The sequence below is a fragment of the Loxodonta africana genome, chromosome 19 (assembly GCF_030014295.1).
Source record: "Loxodonta africana isolate mLoxAfr1 chromosome 19, mLoxAfr1.hap2, whole genome shotgun sequence".
NCBI lineage: Eukaryota > Metazoa > Chordata > Mammalia > Proboscidea > Elephantidae > Loxodonta > Loxodonta africana.
In genome coordinates, this window is record NC_087360.1 from 30,243,006 (window position 1) to 30,264,280 (window position 21,275).

Sequence of the window (21,275 nt, forward strand, 5' to 3'; positions counted from 1 at the left end):
GAGGAGAGTGAGAAGCATTTATGGCCTCAGGCGAGCAGTCTCTTCCCGTCCGCTGGCTGAGGAAGCCCAGCCAGGACTGCAGGCCAGAAGCTGGCTTGCACACTAACACATCCTGCAGCCAGGCTGCTCCCAGGGCTCCTGGCCACCAGACACCCTTCCCTCTTTTAAAATAAGAGAAAGACTCCAAATGTAGCCATTGATGGTACATGCTCCTTTTGCTATAATTGTTGTCTTGTGCTGTTGAGTCAGTTCTGACTCATGGCGACACCATGTGTGACAGAATAGAACTGCTCCATAAGGTTTTCTTGGCTGTCATCTTTACAGAAGCAGATAACCAAGCCTTTTTTCCGTGGTGCCGCTGGGTGGGTTTGAACCGCCAACCTTTTAGTTAGCAATTGAGCACAAACTGTTGGTGCCACCTCCCCTATAATTAGACACAGGCAATAGAAAGTAGTGACTGGCTATGTCTACTACTGATCTAATCCTTCTCCTCCTTATCTCCACCTGTTGCTCTATAACTGCTTGGAACCATTGCTATTGCAGAAAGGGAACCACCACTGAGTGCCCTACAAATGTCAGGCACTGTGCTAAGCATTTCAAACAGACATTTCTAAAGAGGAGCAAACAGGCTCTGAGAGGCCTAGTGACTTACCCAAGGTCACATGAGAACAAACTCCTGGCACAGATCCCAAATCCTCAGCTGTCCTGAAGCCAAAGTCCTCGTGCTTGGCCCAGTTAGACAGCAATAGTTCCTTAGCAGCCCATGATTCTGCTCTCATTTCCCCTGCCCTTCCCATTATTTTCAGAGTCTGTTTTGCTTTATTCGCTAGACATGTTCACTTTTAGTGTCCTGCTTGTCTCTGTGACACAAACCACAAAACGACAGCCTCAAACCCACACCAGAACCCCTCTCGGGGCTTCCCACCAAGTCTCATTTTCTTTCCAACAGACTACATATCCACCAGTCCACTCAGGTTTTCAGCAAGATCCTTTATTTATCTTCTGTTCCCCAACCAGGTCACATCAGTACAGGTAGCCAGGTACCTTTGTGAGTTGTTGGTTTGTAAACGCGGAAAAGTCAGTACGTGTAGAAATCATGCACCTCATTGATTCTTTAACAAGATACTAGTGAGTAGAAGACTTCAGGTATGTTGGAAATTTCTGCCTTTTCCTGCAATCTCATCACTGAAAAATATCTGTGTATAAATTTTACTCAAATTTAGACTTTTTTTTGCACACTTGCTAGTAAAATAACTACCTGGTCCGTTTCAGACTGTGTCTACTTCCCAGTTGTTCCTCAGAGAAGCTGCTGGTTTCTGGTCGGATACAAACACTGGACATGTATATGTGACATGCTGTCTATTACATGACGCCCTTGGCTTTATGAGATGGACCATAATACATCATTCAAAAAAGCCGTCGCTAGTAGGCTTTCTTTCACACGTGGTACTCTAGGCTTTCACACATGGGCTAACAGGAGGCTGGCAAACTGGCTCCTTTGGGCCTTTTCCTTTGGGAGACAGCTGTACGTCCTTCATAGATCAAAAAGCCAGCAAAATGACCTTACTTTGTTATAACCTTGGCCCTTTGGACGTGGAGGTCTTCCCAGTGTCCTCCCTAACACAAGCCGGCTGAGGTCACAGTCACTCGGCACACCCCCTGTGCAATGGTGAAGACACAGGGCCAACGTGTCCACCTCTGAGTCCAGCATTCAGACATTCGTATGTGGACAAGTAAATGGAAAATCATAGGAAATAAAATTCCAAACCAAAACAGACACTTTGGTCAGCGCTAAGATTCCAGTTTTGCCAGAGAAAGGCCTTCCCAGAATTTCACTGGATGAGTGATGTCCTATCCCACCACAGCGCCTATCAGCCAACCTGGTGGCCTTAAAGTTCATCCCTGTTGACTCAAAACAGCTACACCGGGGAAGTTTCTGAGCCAGTTTGGCAGTAGGGCGTCTGTAGGCAGTGAGGTAAGCAAATCACCCTTTCTGCGGCTGGCCCGTGGGAGCCCCCTGGCTCTCAGGGACGCCAGCCTCAGCTTTGTAGGAAAGTTAATGTTTACAAAAAAGCCTCCAGTCCCACCAGCCGAGATGCTCTTTGCTGTCATGGGCCTGCCACTGTCTGGGGCGAGATAAGGATGGTGACCATCTCACCAGGCCCTGAAGCTGTGTGCTACCTCTGCCTGTGTTTGGCAGCTCTCCACCCTGCTAATGAGGCTAGCTGAGAGCTGAGATTGCAGACTTGTCCCTGCCTGTGGCAGCTGGACAGTCCCCTGTATGCCTGGGACAGCAGCAGAGGCCATATTCTCCAGCTCTCTGGTCTGTAGTTTTTTTTTGTTTTTTAAGATGACCACAAGAAATTTTACATTATTACATTCAGACAAATAACCGTTTGATGACTCTATTTCAGAGCCCAGAGAAACAAGGTAGCAACAGAACACAGACTACTCTAGTCACAAAGTCAGAAGATGCGCAGTTAGGCCAGAAAGGAACCCCAGAAGCAAATGATGGGAAGGAAGAAAAAAAAAAAATCTAAGGAAATACAAGCTGAAAAATTTCCATTTACAATAACCAGAAAAAGAGGGACCCGATTCGGTAGAAAATGCCAAGTAAGAGCTTTCTGTGGAGGCAAATTTCTGAACCTGGGCGGGGCCTGGACTGGACCACTGTCTGCCCAGGCTGGGCCTCGGCCCCTCACCAACTCCAGCACAGGACTTGTTCTCATCGTCCTGGAGCAAAGATGAAGTCAAGGGCCTGCCGTTCGGCTGCTGCGACGTTTGGGTGCCACAAATCCACCATGAAAACCACCCGAGGGCCATCCTCCGCTGAGCCTGTGGTGGGCAAGAGAGGAGAGATTCAAACTGCCCCGGAACCCAGGGACCACAGGTTACCTGCAGGGCAGGAGCTGGGCCTGTCCCTCCACCAACTGCAAGGTCACCCTCCTTCTGATCCCGGATGTTAGCTAGCATGACTTTGTGAGGTCCTGAGCTCACTGGACTCGTGAACCGGGAAGCAGACACTCACCTTCGTGGAACGCCGTGTGTAGGAAAGAATCATCAAAGAGGAGGCAGCGGCCTTCTGCCCAGCACTGGGGCTCGCCCCCCACCACGAGCTCACAGCCACTTGGCGTTTTCAGACCTTTGGAGTGGGGCGGGGGGAAGAACAGAAAAAAGAGAGTGAAGAAAGGCAGGATTCAGGGATAGCTCAAATAAGGGGGTGTTCTGCTTTGGTGAGAGCTTTTGACTTCCAAAATACCCCACCTTCTGCCTCTCTCCTCTGGTGCCCATTTTGGGGTGGGGGTAGTTCAGTCAGGCAACTACTGTGGAGCAGCCAGCTCCTCACAATGCTTCTTGGTAAAACCCACTCACTGGCCTAGTCTGTTCTGGGCGGTGGACTCCGCTAGAATCTAAAGACATGGGCCACAGCTTGCGCTACACTTCTGAGCCTCCTGAACTCAGCTGAGGGACCCTGGAGATGGAGGGAGGCCAGGTTCAGAATCCCGCCAATAACCGTGTTCATTACGTCCAGCTTCTAGGGCCATCCTTGTTGCTGCTGTTAGTTGTCATCGAGTTGATTCGAACTCATGGCTACTCCACGTGTGTAGAACAGAACTGCTCCGTAGGGTTTTCAAGGCTGTGGCCTTCCAGGAGTAGATCACCAGGCCTGTCTTCCCAGGCGCTTCTGGGTGGGATTGAACTGCCAACCTTTCATCTAGTAGTTGAGTGCTTAGCCATTTATTTGTGCCACCCAGGGCTATCCTAGTTGAGGTTAAACACATAGTGCTCTCCCCTGGGGGTTTCAATCTTTAAATCCATTTTGAGGCCTGAGAATGGCATGTTCGGCCTCATTCTGGGAAACTGGAGAACACCCCAAGGAAACGTCTGAGGAAACCAGACTGACCCCTTCATCAGGAGCCACAGGCTCCTAATGCAAACGGCATTCCCAAGCTAGGGTGGCACGACCAGGAAAGGAGGGCCCTGTTGGAACGCTGCTGAGTGGGGGCTTTCTCTTCCCACTGCTCATCCGAGGGTCTGTCTGGAGAGACACTTGGTTCCGTCACTACTCTGACATCCGTGCATGAAGGCACCACCACATTCGCCCCATCCCACATGTCAGGAAGAGCTGAGCCAGCAGGAAGAGGGGTCAGGGCAGTGGCGTCAGCTGTCTCAGTAACTCACTGTGACAACGATGACCCTGAGTGAGCTGGCATCCCCGCTCTGATTTAATGCCCCTGATTTATGACAAAAATCAAACATCTTTCTCTGTAAAAGCCAGAGTATGTTACTGTACTCTTTGAACCAGAAATGGATGGTGCCAGGAAGCGTACGGAGTAATCATTCAGGGAGGCCACATGGAGTAGTGGGAAGGACGGGGCTTGGGGTCCTTACATGCTATGTGACCTTGGGTGTCACGCAACCTCTGTAACTATGGCCTGCCATCTATAAAAGGGAGACATTAGCATACTTACCTTCCAAAGCTGCTACGCAACCAAGGATGATCGCTACCAATGATCGAAGACTTCCTGTGCACAGGTTTTGTGCTAAATAAACCCTTTATAGATGACACTTCCCCTCCTTTCCATAAGATGAGCCTGAGATCTAGAGAAGCTAAGTGGCCAGCCAGGAGTTATTATTTAGTTGTTACTGGAGCAGAGATTTGGACCCAAGTCTGTCTGTCTCCAAAAAATAGGCTCTTATAAAACTGGATACGATATAAATGCTAGTTACTCCATTAGCAGCAGTGGTAGTGAGGTGAGTGCTGACTTTCTTGTAGTTAATATATTTCAACCATCAGTAGTCACATTTTGTTAAAAGGCTGGCACTCTCCCCTGTGACTCTAAAACCAAGATTTCCCGACACTGTTAACAGCTGCAGGTGGGGGTTAGGGTTGTAAAGGAGTTCAGGCGGCCGCTCCCTGGCCCAGGCAGAGGCCACATTTGCTTTTCGTGTGTGCCCTCGCTGGCCTGTTCAGGTGGAGAAGGCTATTAGGGGTAGGTAGTTCTCCGCAGGCACAGTCCACCCCAGGGTTTCACAAAGACGCTTCCCTTCCTCTGGGCTACTAAATGATTCATTACCACGCTCCACGGTACAACAGAAAAACGGCCTTGGCCTGTGGTGTGACAGCCTCCGGCTTCCTGTCTCGCACCTCCCCCCTTCATTCCGCTCAGGCTTCAGTGGCACGGGGCTCTGTCTATTACCCACCAACTGGCCTCGTTGGCGGGAACGATCAGTACTTCTCCAGAGAGAGCATTCGGGTGGCTCTTGGGGACAGAGACAGGCCCCACGTGTAGCCTCGGCCTGTTCCCTAGCCCCAGCCTTGTTGCTTTGTCTCCTCCCATCCTGAAGGGGGCAGGGAGAAGGGTGGGGAAAGGGCTCTGGCCACCAGTGGCCGCGACAGGGGGCTGGCGGTCAGCACTCAGGGTGGGCAGGTGAGTATGACCTGATCCACTGGCAGTGCCCAGACAGACTGCCCAGAAATCTGACAAGGTAAGCAAAAGAGGAAAACCAGAGCCTCACTGCTTATCTAGAATTGGCTAAAAACACACATGGGTTTCCTGAGGGCTGGCCATTTGGACAGGTTCCTGCCTCGGAAATAGCATCTGCCTAGTTAGCTTGAGAGGGTCTGGGTGGCTTTTACTCATTTTCTGGAGGTTTGTGGCAGTGCAGTTGGAACACCCCAGCCCTATACACAATGCTGGGTAAGGGGTGCTCCCAGAGCTGTCCACGGTTCAGCACAGAGCTGGGACTGGGTCACGACACCTTTAGTGGTAGCTGGTAGTAGGGCTCAGCAAGCAGGTACTGAACAAGAAGGCTGACTACATGAAGCAGCAGTGGCTGGGGTTTCAGTCGTCCAGAGGGATAATTCTATCAATCACAACTCAGAAGGCAGGCAGGGAGAGAGGAGAAAGGCTTGGCACTGGGAGAGCGTGGTTCTGAAAGTGCAGGCGCCTTCTCCACCTTCAGGCAGGTCACCAGCTGGCAGAGGTGTGGCTGCCAGGTCGACAGCAGGCTTACTCTGCTTCTGACCTCAGTCTCTGGACGCCCTCTTCTGTCCATACAAGGTCACGAGAATCTAACATATTTGTTTCCTTCCTAAATAAATCAAACCACCTGCCGTGAGTTGATTCTGACTTATGGTGACCCCATAAGTGTTAGAGTAGAACTGTGCACCACTGGGTTTCCAATGGCTGATTTTTCAGAAGCAGATCACCCGGCTTTTCTTCTGAGGTGCCTCTGGGTGGACTCGAACCTCCAAACTTTTGGTTAGCAGCTGGGTGTTAACCGTCTGTACCACCCAGGGACTCTGTTTCCCTCCTAGATTGATATTAATGTGAGTATGATAGTGTAAAGAAGGAAATGCTGAGAAAACCCAACCATGGAGCTCACCTTGGCCATGGGGAACTAGTCACGCCCCAGGGGACATCTTCCAAGAAGGTTTCTTGCTGTCCATGGGAACATGGATGACCCACTTTTTCTGGCGGCAAGTAAACAGCTGGGCCCAGAAGGGGACGGAAGGCCCTATCCACTGCTATGGAAACCCTGGTGGCGTAGTGGTTAAGAGCTACAGCTGCTAACCAAACGGTTGGCAGTTCCAATCTACCAGGTGCTCCTTGGAAACTCAATGGGGCAGTTTCACTCTACAGAGTTGCTGTAAGTTGGAATCGAATCGATGGCAGTGGGTTTATCCACTGGTGTAATGGTTTTGACACTGTATTTGTCAAAACCCACAGGCCTGGACAACACACAGAGTGACCCTGGTGGAAACTGGGGACTTTAGTAAATAACAATGTGTCAGTACTGCTTCATCCCTTGTAGCAAACGTAGCACCCAAATGCAACATTTTCATATCAGGGAAAACTGGGTGGGGGCGGGGGGAGGGTATAGGGGAACTCTTTGTACTATTTGCTTCATTTTTATGTAAACCTAAAACTGTTCTAAAAAATATAGTCTAGTAATTAAAAAAAAAGAGTATGTGTGGGCATGTTTTACACACACACACACGCATGTACACATGTACCACAGACATTACATAGGAAGCAAACACCAAGTTTCCTTGCTACCTTGCTTCCAGCCCTTCCTACTCAACCCACCTGCCTGAAATTCTCCAACCTCAGTCGCTCTTCCCTATCTGATATCCTTAAGCTTTAAAAAAAAAAAAAAAAGGAAAACCTTTAAAAAGAAAGGCACTGCTCCCATTGCCCAAAGCCTCAATCCCTAAACCTGGCATTTGAGGCCTTCTGGGGTTTGCTCCCACCCTACCTGTCCCACCTGTGTACACCCCTCCTCTTGGAGACTCTTCAACAGCCAGACATCTGGACAAGGCTCCCCCAGTCCCTGAGGGGAACCCCCTCCTCTGCACCACCCTGGTGGGCCCTGTTTGTCCTTTAGGGTCATGGCCCCACCCCAGGTTCTCAGACCACCCCATCCGTAGGCCTCGCTTCCTCTGAGCTCTCAGAGGGCGCCTTGGTGCCTTGCAGGGTGGCTTCATTCCTCACCACCATCTCATGACGTTGCTAGGTGCCATCGAGTGGGTTCTGACTCATAGCGACCCTATATGTACAACAGAACAGAACATTGCCTGGTCCCACGCCATCTCAATTGTTGCTATGCTTGAGCCCACTGTTGCAGCCACTAAATCAATCCATCTCATTGAGGGTCTTCCTCTTTTTCGCTGACCCTCTACTTTATCAAGCATGATATCCTTCTCCAGGAACTGGTCCCTCCTGATAACATGTCTAAGTATGTGAGACGAAGTCTCACCATCCTTGCTGCTAAGGACCATTCTGGTTGCACTTCTTCCAAGACAGATTTACTCCTTCTTTTGGCAGTCCATGGTATGGTCAATATTCTCTGCCAACACCACAATTCAAAGGCATCAATTCTTCTTCAGACTCCTTATTCATCACCCAGCTTTCTCAGGCACCTAAGGCGACTGATCAGGCACACCGTAGTGTGACATCTTTGCTTTTTAACACTCTAAAGAGGTCCTTTGCAGCAGATTTGCCCAATGCAATGCGTTGTCCGATTTGACTGCTGCTTCCATGGCTGTTGTTGATTGTGGATCCAAGTAAAATGAAATCCTTGACAACTTCAGTATTTTCTGTTCATCACGTTGTTGCTTATTAGTCCAGTTGTAGAGGATTTTCGTTTTCTTTATGTTTAGGTGTGATCCATACTGAAGGCTGGGGTCTTTGATCTTCATCAATAAGTGTTTCAAGTCCTCTTCAGCAAGCAAGGTTGTGTCATCTGCATAATGCAGGTTCTTAATGGGTCTTCCTCCAATCCTGATGCCCTGTTCTTCATATAATCCTGCTTCTCTCATTATTTGCTCAGGATACAGATTGAATTAGGGTGAAAGGACACAACCCTGACGCACACCTTTCCTAACTTTAAGCCATGCAATATCTCCTCGTTCAGGTTCCCCATAAGCACAATTAAGTGTTCTGGGATTCCCATTCTGTGCCACGTTATCCATAATTTGTTATGATCCACACAGTAGAATGCCTTTGCATAGTCAATAAAACACAGATAAGTATCTTTCTGGTATTCTCTGCTTCCAGCCAGGATCCATCTGACGTCAGCAATAATTCTCGTTTCACATCCTTTTCTGAATCCGGCTTGAATTTCTGGCAGTTCCCTGTCAATGTACTGCTGTAACAGTTTTTGAATTATCTTCAGCAAAATTTTACTTGTGTGTGATATTAATGATACTGTTCAATAACTTCTGCATTCTGTTGGATCACCTTTCTTGGGAATGGTTGGCAAGGCAGCTATCTTTCGAATTTCTTGGCATAGACGAGTGAGCACCTCCAGTGCTGTATCCGTTTGCTAAAACATCTCAATTGGTATTCCATCAATTCCTGGAGCCTTGTTTTTCACCAATGCCTTCAGTGCAGCTTGGACTTCTTCCTTCAGTATCACTGGTTCTTGATCATATGCTACGTCCTGAAATGGCTGAACACTGACCAATTCTTTTTGAGACACCGTGTATATTCCTTCCATCTTCTTTTGATGCTTCTTCCACCGTTCAATACTTCGCTCATAGAATCCTTCAAAATTGCAACTCAAGGCTTGAATTTTTCTTCAGTTCTTTCGGCTTGAGAAATGCCAAGCATGTTCTTCCCTTTTGGTTTTCCATCTCCAGGTCTTTGCACATTGCAGTATATTACTTTGTTTTTTCAAGCCGCCCTTTGAAATCTTCTGTTCAGCTCTTTTATTTCATCATTTCTTCCATTTGCTTTAGCTACTCTACATTGAAGAACAAGTTTCAGAGTCTCTCCTGTTATCTGTTTTGGTCTTTTCTGTCTTTTTAATGACCTCTTGCTTCCTTCGTGTATGATGTCCTTGATGTCATCCCACAACTCATCTGGTCTTCAGTCATTAGCGTTCAATATGTCAGATCTGTTCTTGAGATGGTCTCCAAATTTAGATGGGATATACTCAAGGCCGTATTTTGGTTCCTGTGGACTTGTTTTTCTTCAGCTTCAACTTGAGCTTGCATATGAGCAATGGATGGTCTGCTCTGCAGTAGGCCCCTGGCCTCGTGCTGACTAATGATATTGAGCTTTTCTATCGTCTCGTTCCATAGATGTAGTTGGTTTGATTCCTGTGTTTTCCATCCAGTGAGGTCCATGTGTATGGTCACTGTTCATGATGTTGAAAAAAGGTATTTGCAAGAATAAGTGTTTGGTCTTGTAAAATTCTATCATGGGATCTCCAGCGTTGTTTCTATCACCAAGACCATATTTTCCAACTGCTTTTCTTCTTCTTTGTTGTCAGCTTTCACATTCCAATCACCAGTAGTTATCAATGCATCTCAAACAGAGGGGCTGCCTCTGTTTCAGAGTGAGGAAGGAAGAGCACAAAGAGGCACTTACAATGTAGAGCAGAAAGAGGGGCTCACCACATAAAGAGTCCCTTTAATTGACTGCCTTCAACCTGCCAAGTGCTTTGCACATATTCTAAGACCTTCCAAACAGTTTTAAAGGAAGGTATCATGACCTTCACCTCACAGAGGAAAAAACAGAGGCTCAGAGAAGTTCAAGGATCTGCCCAAGGTCACTCAGTAAATGGGGCCAGGATTTGAGCCCAGATCTGTTTGCCTCCAAAGCCTGTTCATTTTCCACTCTTTCTGGAGGGAAGAGATCGTGTCTTACGGACAATCTGTCACACTGTCGAACACAGTAATTTGATCATGACAGCTACTAGAAAACTACTAAGAAAAAAAAAAATTTTTTTTTTTTTTTATACTAGAAAACTACTAGCTACCATTTATTGACTGCCTGTCAGGTGTCAGGTGCTCGGCCAAGTAGCCATATAGATGTGACTTCATTGTTTAGTCCTCTCAGTGATTCTGTGAGGTAAGTACTATATTCCCATTTTACAGGTGAGGAAGCTGGAGGCACAGAGCAGCTCAGACACTGGCTCAAAGTCACTGCTGACCAGTAACCCAGGCACATCCGCCAGAGCCTTTACTCGTGAAACACCCAGCATGTCACCTGCTCTTTTCACTTTTTTTTTTTTTTTAAGCTGTAGAGCTATCTGTTCAAACCACCTCTTGCTTAGAATTCCCACAAAGAAAAGCAGAGAAGTAGAGCTGCTCTGGGGGGAGGGGGGAGGAGGACCTGGGATACTCAGTTCAGGCTCAGTCTTGGCAGCCCAAAGGCTCCTCTGAAGAACATAATTATGAACCTCCAACTCATATACAGGACACCTCCTTCCTCTCTTCCTTCCTCACTCTGAGAGACAAGCAGTGCCTCCAACTTCCTAAAGCTGGACTTTGCTGAGGAGCTCAGCACAATCCTCTCATCGCAGATGCTGGCCCGTGATGCCATCGTCCCGGTAAGCATCCCTTCATCAGGATGCACCAGGATGGGATGTTCTGGTGAATGAATATCCTATTTCTCTGAGCTGTTTTTAAGCTTATCTTTATTAAAACTAGCTCTATCTTCTCGCCTTCCAGGCAGGAGACTCTCAGGTTCGATTCCCAGCCAACACACCTCATACGCAACCAGCATCATCTGTCAGTGGAGACGTGCATGTTGCTGTGATGCTGAACGGGTTTCAGCAAAGCTTGCAGACTAAGTCAGACTAGGAAGAAAGGCCTGGGAATCAACATCTGAAAATCAGCCAGTGAAAACCTTGTGGATCACAACAGTCTGATCTGCAACCAATCATGGGGATGGTGCAGGGCCAGGCAGCATTTTGTTCTACTGTGCGTGGGGTCGCCATGAGTCAGGGGCTACAACGGCAGCCAACAACAACAAGACGCTCCATACCAGGTACTTGTAAGTAACTGATTTACATCATACATTATCTTATTAGAGAATGAATTTTTTTTCCCCCTCCATTTCCCAAATGTGAAAACTGCACCTCAGGGAGGTGAAATGACTTGGCCAAGGAAACCCAGCCGGCTCCTGGTGCAGCCGGGATACCAACAGAGGCAGTCTGACTCCAGACCCTTTTCTCAAAACCACTGCCACACAAGCAATACATGTTACCCATTTTTCCTAGAATATGAATAAAACACTTCACACCAAGCGTCATTTCATCCTTGATGACTGAGAAGGCACTTAAGTACCTCTGACAGCCTCAGGGATGCCATTATGAACCTCAGTGGTCATTAGCAAATTCTTCGGCTCTAATGCCACACAGTCCAATATGGTAGCTATTTAAATTAAATAAATAAAATAAATAAAATTAAAAATTCAGTTCCTCAGTTGCACTAGCTACAGATCAGGCATTCAACGGTCCTACGTGGCTCCTGACTACTGTAGTGGATAATGCATGCATATAACATTTCCATCATTGCAGAAAGTTCTGTTGGGTAGAGCTCCTGTCAGAAACTACCGGTACCAGTTGCCATCAAGTCGATTCCAACTCATGGCGACCCCATGTGTGTCAGAGTAGAACTGCGCTCCCTGGGGTTTTCGATGGCCGACTTTTTGGAAGTAGATCACCAGGCCTTTCTTCCGAGGCACCTCTGGGTGCACTCGAATCTCCAACCTTTGGGTTAGCAACCAAGAGCGTTAACTGTTTGTACCACCCGGGGACTCCCGTCAGAAATTACGATGGGTTTATACGGGTCCCAAGTTTCTTTTGTGACTCAATTTCTGCTGTCAAAGTCATTAACATGTTAGTCATCAAGTTTTGATAAAAGCACAGGAAGGATGTGAAACAGCACCGCTCTGGCTACTGGAGCTTTCGTGCTACTGGATTCTCCTCAATCCGAATGGGCTGTACTTACTAGGGTGCACCCCAGGAGACCCGTCCCTGCAACCTACCTAAGTGGCAGCGTATGCGGATGTTGGTAGGTCCATAGTGCTCCGTTATCACAGCCCCAGGACTCAGCACAGAGATGCACGCGTTCCCAAAAACATTGTTCCCGATACAGGTCCGAAGGCTTCCGAGCAAGCGGTACGTCCGTGGGCACTTCCTGCAGTTCCTGGGGACGCAAACCCCCTGATTGACCAAGTAAAAGGTGAACCACTCCCCACTGGGGGTGCTGTTCATTTTCCATCCTTGTGGCAGGCTGCAGTTTGAGAAGGCTTTGTAGAGGGTCTCAAACTCGCACAGGATGGTCTGGAAGTTCCGCTCCAGCAGCTCCACGTCATGTTTCTGGGCATCCCGGGAGAAATACGGCGTGGTGGGGAGGTCAGGCAGGAAGAAGACCTCGGGCTTCTGGATGGAGGGCCGGCTGTTGAGGTAGCGGCCCTGCTCGCGGATGCCCTTGTGGATACGGCCCATGCCGGACCAGGAGTAGCGCTTGGCGTACTCCTGCAGGTTGTGGTAGAGCTTCTGGTTGAGGCCCTCGTTGTGGGTACAGCGCACGCACTCAGGCGACTGGCAGTACACGTACCCGTTCTGCAGCCCGTTGGCATCTGCGCCCTGCATGAGGGAGTTGACGGAGACGTAGGGCCGAGGCTGTTCCCTGCCCACGTGGTAGCAGTACCACACAAACAGGACCAGCAGGCAGGCCACGGTCACCACGGCGGTGGTGTCGCAGTCCCGCACGGACTGGATGCCGGTGGCGATGCAGTCCCTCAGGCCGTCCAGCGACCAGCTCCAGGCCACCAGCCACTGGAGCGACATCTCGGGGGCGTTGTTCTTGGGGTGTGAAGCAGGATCAGTCAGTCAGCCCTCCAGGGCCCCTGGGGTGCCCACACCATGCAGGTTAGCACGGGGGGGAAGGGGTGGCTGGGGCAGGGGGAGGCATAGCCGCCACTGTTCCTCCGGTCCTGCCAGGGGTGGCATTGACGAGCGACAAGGCTGTCTGGGCCACCACTCCACTCCTGGCAAAAGTCACTGCAGTGGGCTAGAAGAGCTATAGTAGCAAGTGTGGCTGGTCATTGTGAAATGATTTTTCAAGAAGTCCAAACCTGGAATAAAACAGCATAAATGTTACTCCTGGAACAGTCAGCTGCAATGTCAAGTCCTTGAACATTCTGTAAGGTTCTTGTTGGCAGAGACCACGCTTCTCAATTTTGTATCGTTTCTCCCATTTTACTACCACCCCCCACTTCCCCAAAGGTCAGCAGTGTTCACTCTGCATCAAGTACAGTTTGATAATTACAGCAGTCCTCTCTACCTTGGGCCATCCCTAGGAGGAGCTACTATCCCCATTTTACAGATGATGAAACTGAGGCTCAGAGAGGCCATCGAACTCACCCAAGTTCAATCAGTCAGGCCAGAGACACAAAGTCCATCTGACTTCCAAGCCTGTGTCTGTCCATTTTGCTGGACTGTTTCATAAAAAAAAATTTTTTAAAAAAAACAAAACCTATTGCCATTGTGTTGATTCTGACTCATGGCCACCCTATGTGTTACACAGTAGGAGAACACCATAGGGTGTTCTTGGCTGTAATCTTTACAGAAGCGGATCACCAGGCCTTTCTTCCACAGCACCACTGAAACAAAAAAAAAAAAACCAAACCCATTGCCGTTTAGTCAATTCAGACTCATAGCGACCCTGTAGGATGGAAGAGAACTGCCCCATAGAGTTTCCAAGGAGCACATGGTAGATTCAAACTGCTGACCTTTTGGTTAGCAGACATGGCTCTTAACTGCTACGCCACCAGGGTTTCCACAGTGGGTGAGTTCAAGTCACCAACCATTACATTAGCAGTTGCTCACCAACTGTTCATGTCTCATAAGGACCTTTGTTTTTTTGTAGTAGGTATTTAATAAATGTCTATTCTCCTTAAATCTCTGTACTTTTTATTAAAGTGAAATCTAGATTCAAAGCATCTTAAAAACGGCAAAAGGATTAAAAAAAAGCCTGTAAGCTGCATGCTCTGCATTTTGTCTTCTCCTCCCAGAGCACTGTATCACTCTTCTTTCATCTCCTTTGCCCTCTGACAAGGCCCAGGTTTCCACCACACTGGAAAAGGACGTGAGCTCTCTGGGGTCCCATCAGTGGCAGCACAGGGCATTTTCACTGCTTGGAGATTAACTACTGGTCTCCCCCGTGGGGTTATAAAAGTGAAAGAGTGGGGTAGAATGGAAATATAAGCCCCTCCAGGCCTCTGGCTCTGCTTCTCACCACCAACAGCACAGTAACCTCAGTCTCCAAATAGACACAAATGCTTTGCCACTTACCTTGCCGATGGTTAAAGCCAGTGTCTAACACCCTGATTAGCCCAATATAACTATAAATATGGTCTAAGCCCAACTGTCAAGTTGCCTAAACCTATAAACCCCTGGCTCTGCTGGCTTCGGTTCCCCAAAACCCTGTGTCCGTCCTGCTTTTTCCAAACTGATAAGAACAGCCAGGTCTATGCCCTTAATACAAGTCTAACACATCCCCTCATGTGAGAGCCCATTAAATCAGAACATTCAGTTTGTGCTCTACCCTCTCTCTTCTCTCTCAGGAATATGGGAGGACAACTAAAAATGTGGGAAAAGGGTACCCTCCCCTTCCCTCAGGGACTAAATGTGGCCTGAAAATTCTTACAGTACGGTAAGAAGTTAGGAGCCCAAACTGCCGAAGGGCCAGACTGAATATTAATTCCAACCCTGGGCAAGTCACTTCACCACTCTAAGTCTCAGTTTGCTCATCTGTAAAATGGGGTCAATGCTGATGCTGCTGGATGAAGATGAAACAATGACAGATGTCAAGCTCTCATGATTGTGTCATGGTATGCACTCATATGCACTCAATTTGAGCTGGCGACCACTCTGATGGGCGGCGTTCCATCTTGCTTAGCCGGTGAACCAGAGCTGAGGCATAGTGGAAAGGTTATCTCAAAGCTAAGCATTCCAACAGCTAAAGGTAAATCTCAGACAGATTCTTTGTCCCCAGACTTGCTAAGCTGAAAATGAAAAGGCAACTTAAGGTGCTCATTAACTGGCTACTGGCTTCTTCCAAGTTGAGGCTGAATAAAGAACCATTTGGCCATAATGTTTAGCCTCTGGTGGCACAATGGCTAAGCACCTGGCTGGTAACCGAAAGTTTGGCAGTTCGAAGCCACCTAGCAGCTCCACGGGAGAAAAACCTGGTGATCTGCTACCATAAAGATTACAGCCTAGTGGAAAAGGGGCAGTTCTACTATGTAACACATGGGGTCGCCGTGAGTCAAAAATTGATTCAACAGCACCTAGCAATTCAAAAACACACATGCTGAACATTCATGGCAATTTCTTATGTTTCCAGGAAAAATACAAGAGTGGGGAGGTTAGAAGAAAGCTAAAATTTTCTCACATGTTCTCACTTTTTTCTCAGATTCAGGGGAAGAGGGAAAGGCCGGGCTCCACTGGATGGAAACAGAGCCCCTCCACGGCCCTGGTTCCGTCCTGGTTCCTCTTTAGGAAAAGGAGAGGAAGCTGGGGGAAAGGTGTTTTGTTTGCAAGCTGGCTCCAACCTAGAACCCCAGGATTCCTGAAATTCAGTGTGGAGCTACTGTCTGTGAAATCACAGGCACTTTTCCTAAAAGGGGTTCCCCTGTCACTGAGCTAAATCCCTAATTGGAACTTTTAAACTCAGTCTCTCAGGAGGAGAGGTTTTTCTTAAACCTTCTAAGAGCGTGATGGTGATAATTTAGCAAGCACCTGTTAAGTGTTAGGTTCCACCAGCCCTGCTAATCACTAAAAAAAAATCACTAGAGTCAATCAAAAGGCAGACATAGAAAATAGGGCAGATGATAACGAAATCTCTCCACTGGACATATCTGGGGTTTACCCCCTCCTCAGGGAAGTCATGTTCTGTAAAAAGCCAGCTTCGAACCCTCTCAAAGGCCGCCCTGTCAACAGTAGGCAGCCAAAGCTTCGGACCCTCCTCACAAGATCGTAAGCAGCACCTGGAGCTGAAGTTATTAGCACTTTTCCTACCCGTCAGTTACTTTCAGTCAAAGTATGCTGGCAGGGCCCCAAGCCCAGAGATGGATTTACAAGCTCACAGTTGAACTGTGACAGAAAAAGAAACCCTTACATTTGTAGGGGGATGGACAGTTTTTTAAGCACTGGCTCCAACATTCGACCCTCAGAGCCACCCAGTAACAAACCCTCCCCCGCCCCCCCCCCCCCGCCTCCCACCAGAGGCACTGATTTCTCTTCCCACAGCTCCCATATCAGTGACCACGGAAACTTCCAGCTTCCTTCACACATCTGCTCATTTTTATCTTTCATTTCTGTCCTCAGTAGGTATCTTAGTTATAGATGCTAGACACTAGAGCGCTGCTCTAACAGAAATACCATGAGTGGATAGCTTTAAAGAACAGAAATTTATTTTCTCACAGTTTACGAGGCTACAAGTCCAATTTCAGGGTGCCGGCTTAAGGGAAAGGCTTTGTCTCTCTGCTGGCTCTGGGGTAAGGTCCTTGTCTCTTCAGCTTCTGCTTCCTGGTTCCTTGGAGGCCTCCATGTGTCTTGGCATCTATCTTACCCCATCTCTCTCTCTGCTCACTTGTTTAATCTTTTTGTTTATATCAAAAAGACTGACTCAGGAGACACCCTAGAGTAATCCTGCCTCATTAACATAACAAAGACAACCCACTCCCAAATGGGATTATAACAAAAGACATAAACGTTAGGATGTACAACACATATTTTGGGGGGACAAACTTCAGTGAATAACATACCACCCTGTGGACACCCCAAATTCATGTCATTGCCATATGCAAAACACATTTGCCCCCATCACATCATCCCAAAAGTCGTAAATCAACTCCAAGTCCAAAATCTCATTTTCTGAAGTGTCTAAATCAAATAAAGACTTTAGGTGTAGTCTACCCTGGGGCAAAATTCCTCATCATCTGTGAACTTGTGAAATCTAGAATACAGGTTATCTGCTTCCAAAATTCAATGGCAGAACAGGTACAAGGCAGACATTTCCATTACAGATGGGAGAAACTGGAGAGAAAGAAGGGATAACAGGCACCAAGAAAGTAAAAAACCCAGCAGAACAATTGACATTAGTTCTCTGAGACCTTCTGGGCAATGGCCCTGCCCTCCAGACTCTGGGTGTTGGCCATGGTCTCTGGATCTTGGGTGGAGGCCCCTCGCTTGACCCTGGGCTTCCTTCACCTCCACCTTCCAGGATCACTGGGATGGCAACTCTGCTCCCTTGGCTTTGGGTGGCCCCATTCTCCTAGTCCATCTGAGTGGGCATGGCAACCGTGCTTCCTCAGCTTTGGGTGGTGGTCCCACCCCCTGGCACACCTTAGCGGCACCCTCATACTCTGGAACCAAGTTAGTGAAGATCAGATGATCCCACTTTTTGAACCCTAGGAGGCTGTGGCCCCACTCTTTGAGATCCAGGAGACCGTGGCCCCACCCTCTGAGAGCCAGGAGACCGTGGCACCACACATGGGAACTGAGAAGGCCCTGCTTCCTGTGCTCCTTCCAACAGTTCTGCTGATCTCGGAGCTGCTCCAGGGATGGTTCTTTTCTTTTCTTGGAGGACAACAGATGTAGCTCCTTTGGCCTGTTTCCTGCCTGTAGAATTCCAAGAAGCAGACAGCATTCTTTCCTTTTGTTTTTTCTCTGTCCCCTTCTTCTAAGCTGATGGCTTTTCTGTTGTGGTAGTTGGTTAGATCCACCAGTCACAGGCTTAACCTCTTTAACAAAAGACTGTGTAGCCACATCCTTGGTGAACATTCTAGGACATGCGTCCAAACTTGGAATATTATTTTTTTATTTTGCACGGTTCATTTTTAAGTCTATCTCCTTCCCCTTGCATTTTACTACAAGCAGCGAGGAGAAACCACGGTCCCCTTTAAGATCTCATTTAGAAATCTCCTCAGCCAGATATCCAAGTTCATCACGTAAAAGTTCTACCTTCCACCAAACATTCGAACATAATTCAGACAAGTTCTTTGCCACTGCATAGAAAGCATCGCCCTTCCTCCATTGTCCAATCTCACATGTTCATCATTTTCTTTTAAAGCCTCACCAGGAACATATTTAACATCCACATTTCCAGAAGCATTCTATTCCAGGCACCATATGTATTTCCTAAGATGATAAAGACTTTCTCTACAGCTCTTTTCACTTCCTTCTGAGCCCTCACCAAATTACCTTTGATGTCTGTAATAGTACCAGCAGTCTCTTCAGGACAATCTAGGTTTTACTATTAGAAACCTTAAAACTCTTACAGCCTCTATCCATTACCCAATTCCAAGACCAATTCCACATTTTACGTATGTTAGAGCAGCCTGCCACTATTCTGGTACCAAATTCTGTCTTAGTTATCTAGTGCTGCTTTAACAGAAATCTATTTTCTCACAGTTTAGGAGGCTAGACGTTCAAATTCAGGGGACCAGCTCTAGGGGAAGGCTTTCTTTCTCTGTCAGCTCCAGAGGAAGGTCCTTGTCTCTTCAGCTTCTGCTTCCTTGGAGATCTCCATATGTCTTGGCATCTATCTTACCCCATCTCTCTCTCTGCCCACTTGTTTAATCTCTCTTACATCTCAAAAGAGATAGACTCATTATATACCCTACACTAACCCTGCCTTATTAACATAACAAAGACAACCCATTCCCTAAGGGGATTATAACCACAGACATAAATACCAAAAAACCAAACCCACTGCCCTCAAGACGATTCAGACTCCCATAGCGACCCTAAAGGACACAGTAAAACCAACCTATAGGGTTTCCAAGGAGCGCCTGGTGGATTCAAAGTGCCGACCTTTTGGTTAGCAGCCGTAGCTCTTAAACACTATGCCACCAGGGTTTTCATCCACAGGCACAGAGGTTAGGATTTACAACAAATATTTTGGGGGGACATAATTCAATCCAGGAAACCCTGGTGGCATAGTAGTTAAGTGCTATGGCTGCTAACCAAAGGATTGGCAGTTCGAATCCGCCAGGCGCTCCTTGGAAACTCTATAGGGCAGCTCTACTGTGTCCTATAGGGTCGCTATGAGTCAGAATCGACTCCACGGCACTGATTTGAATTCAACCCATAACAGTAGGGGTGCGGGCATTTCACTGCAGCCATGCACTTTAACAATATGCAGCACCAGATCTTAAATCCCTGTCTGCTTAGGGAATAGGGTCCAATTGTCTGCTTAGGGAATAGGGTCCAAATTCATGGCCAATTGGTGAGCATGTCCAATCAAATACAAGTTCTACCAGGTCACCCCAGAAGCCCCTCAAGAAGCAGGGCAGTGCTGGACAAAATGTGTATGATGCATGTCTCCCTCTCTCCCCAGGAACCAGAGAGCTGCCCTGGGACCATCCTTCCCCCGTGGGGACCTGGAGACCTTTCCTCCTCACTCTCTTTGCCAGCTTGTTGAGCACCCACCCACCCACCCTGCAGAGTGGGTAAGAGGGGAGGGCAGAGGATAGGTTAACACAGTTGGTGACCACCAGCAGTAAGGAGAAGAGGAAGATAGAAGGATGGAGAGGGGAGTATGGACAGGGAAAGTGGGCGACCAGCTAAAGATGAGGGAAAGAGAATTATGGTGAGTGATAACTCATGGGACAGGGAAGGAGGGTCGCCACGGGGAATACGGGAAGTGGGTGATGCTGAGGGTTGGGCGGAGGGAGAGAGGAAGCGAGGAAAGGTACCGAGGAGGAGGATGACGGGGTCGAGGGCAGCGTTACCTCGTGGGACAGGGAGAGGATCGCGATGGGGCAAAGCGGAGGAGGATGGGATGCAAGGAGGAGGGGGATGTCCGGCCCTGGCCGTGAGCACAGCCGAGGCGGCGGCGCTCAGCACGTAAGGCGCGCTCGGCGGCGGGGCCCCTGGCCGGTCCGGGATGCAGGGCGCCGGCGTCCCGGAGCATCCTCGGCGCGGCGTCGCCGAATGGGGAAGACGCGGCCCTGCAGCCGCCGGGCTCCGCCACCGCCTCGTCCGGCGCCGCCGCCTTCCCGCCCCGGCCACCACCGGAGCCGCCGCTTACCTGCGCCGGGTGCGCGGGAGACGGGGGCCGATGCAGGGGCCAGGGCGACGCGGTCGCCCGAGGGCGCGGACGCGCGGACGCCCCCTGCCCGCGCCGCGGAGCCACGGCCAGCCGCTGTCCGGCCCACGCCGCCGGAGCCGAGCCCGAGCCGGTGCGCCCGCCGGTGCCGACGCCGCGCTGCGCTCCGCGGGCCGCGGGGACCACAATTCCCACAATGCCGCGCGCGGCGCCGCCGCGGGGAGGGGACCCGCCTGCGGTGGGGGGTGGGGGCGGGAGCGCGACCCTCGTACCAGCTTTCGGCGTGCAGGTGATGGCCGGGAGGCTGGAGATGCGGTGCCAGCGCGGGAGGCTCGTGTCGGAGGGTCGGTGGCCCTGTGCACCAATACGCACTGCCCGCCCAGCCCCTGGGTGCGCGCAGGCGGGCGGCAGTGAATGCATCGAGTCCAGCAAGCGTTACTTCCTTCGCTCCGTTCTGTCTCCCTGGGTGCCTCTCTCTCTTCTCCCTCTCTTTGTCTCTCCTTTCCTCTGTCTCTGTCTCCGTCTCAGTTTCTCCCTCCTACATTCCCTCCCTTTTATTCTCTTTCACTTTCCCTCTCTCTTCCGCCCTCCCTCACTTCCTCTTTCCCCAGTGCCCTTCCTTCTTTATCTGTTGAGTCAACATATACTTTTGAAGGCCTCTCAGAAACTTGGAATGAAATCTCAAATCAAACAGGATCCTTCGTCTCATGGCAAACTCATTCATTCAGTACAAATGATTCTTGGGCGACCTCTCTGTGCCTGGCCCTCGCTCTGCAGTGATGGGCAGCTCTCAAGTGGTTCCTGCCCTCAGAGAGTCACAGTCTGCCTAGAAGTAGACTACTCATATGAAGTAATCCCAGGTAGAAATACACAATTATTCGCTGGGCAGAGTGCTGCGAAGAGAAAGATA

At 49.1% G+C, this 21,275-nt stretch overlaps 1 protein-coding gene across 1 annotated transcript; it reads right to left on the reverse strand.

Annotated features, from left to right (window-relative positions):
* Positions 1 to 970: 970 nt before the first annotated feature.
* Positions 971 to 20,937, reverse strand: ASPHD2 (aspartate beta-hydroxylase domain containing 2). Its single transcript, XM_003419095.4, has 4 exons — positions 20,638 to 20,937; positions 12,288 to 13,382; positions 3,029 to 3,142; positions 971 to 2,835 (listed from the first exon to the last, which is right to left on the reverse strand). The coding sequence occupies exons 2-4, from the start codon at positions 13,093 to 13,095 to the stop codon at positions 2,726 to 2,728; spliced, it is 1,032 nt and encodes a 343-aa protein (XP_003419143.2). The 5' UTR covers positions 13,096 to 13,382; positions 20,638 to 20,937; the 3' UTR covers positions 971 to 2,725.
* Positions 20,938 to 21,275: the final 338 nt, after the last annotated feature.

Bases quoted from the DNA above. Each gene is read 5' to 3' on its own strand.
- ASPHD2 (XM_003419095.4), bottom strand. From the start codon at position 13,095: ATGTCGCTCCAGTGGCTGGTGGCCTGGAGCTGGTCGCTGGACGGCCTG. The intron at 3,143-12,287 runs GTAGGTTGCAGG...CCCACTCCAAAG, and splicing joins CCGCATACGCTGCCACTTAG to GTCTGAAAACGCCAAGTGGC. The intron at 2,836-3,028 runs GTGAGTGTCTGC...TGCCCACCACAG, and splicing joins ACACACGGCGTTCCACGAAG to GCTCAGCGGAGGATGGCCCT.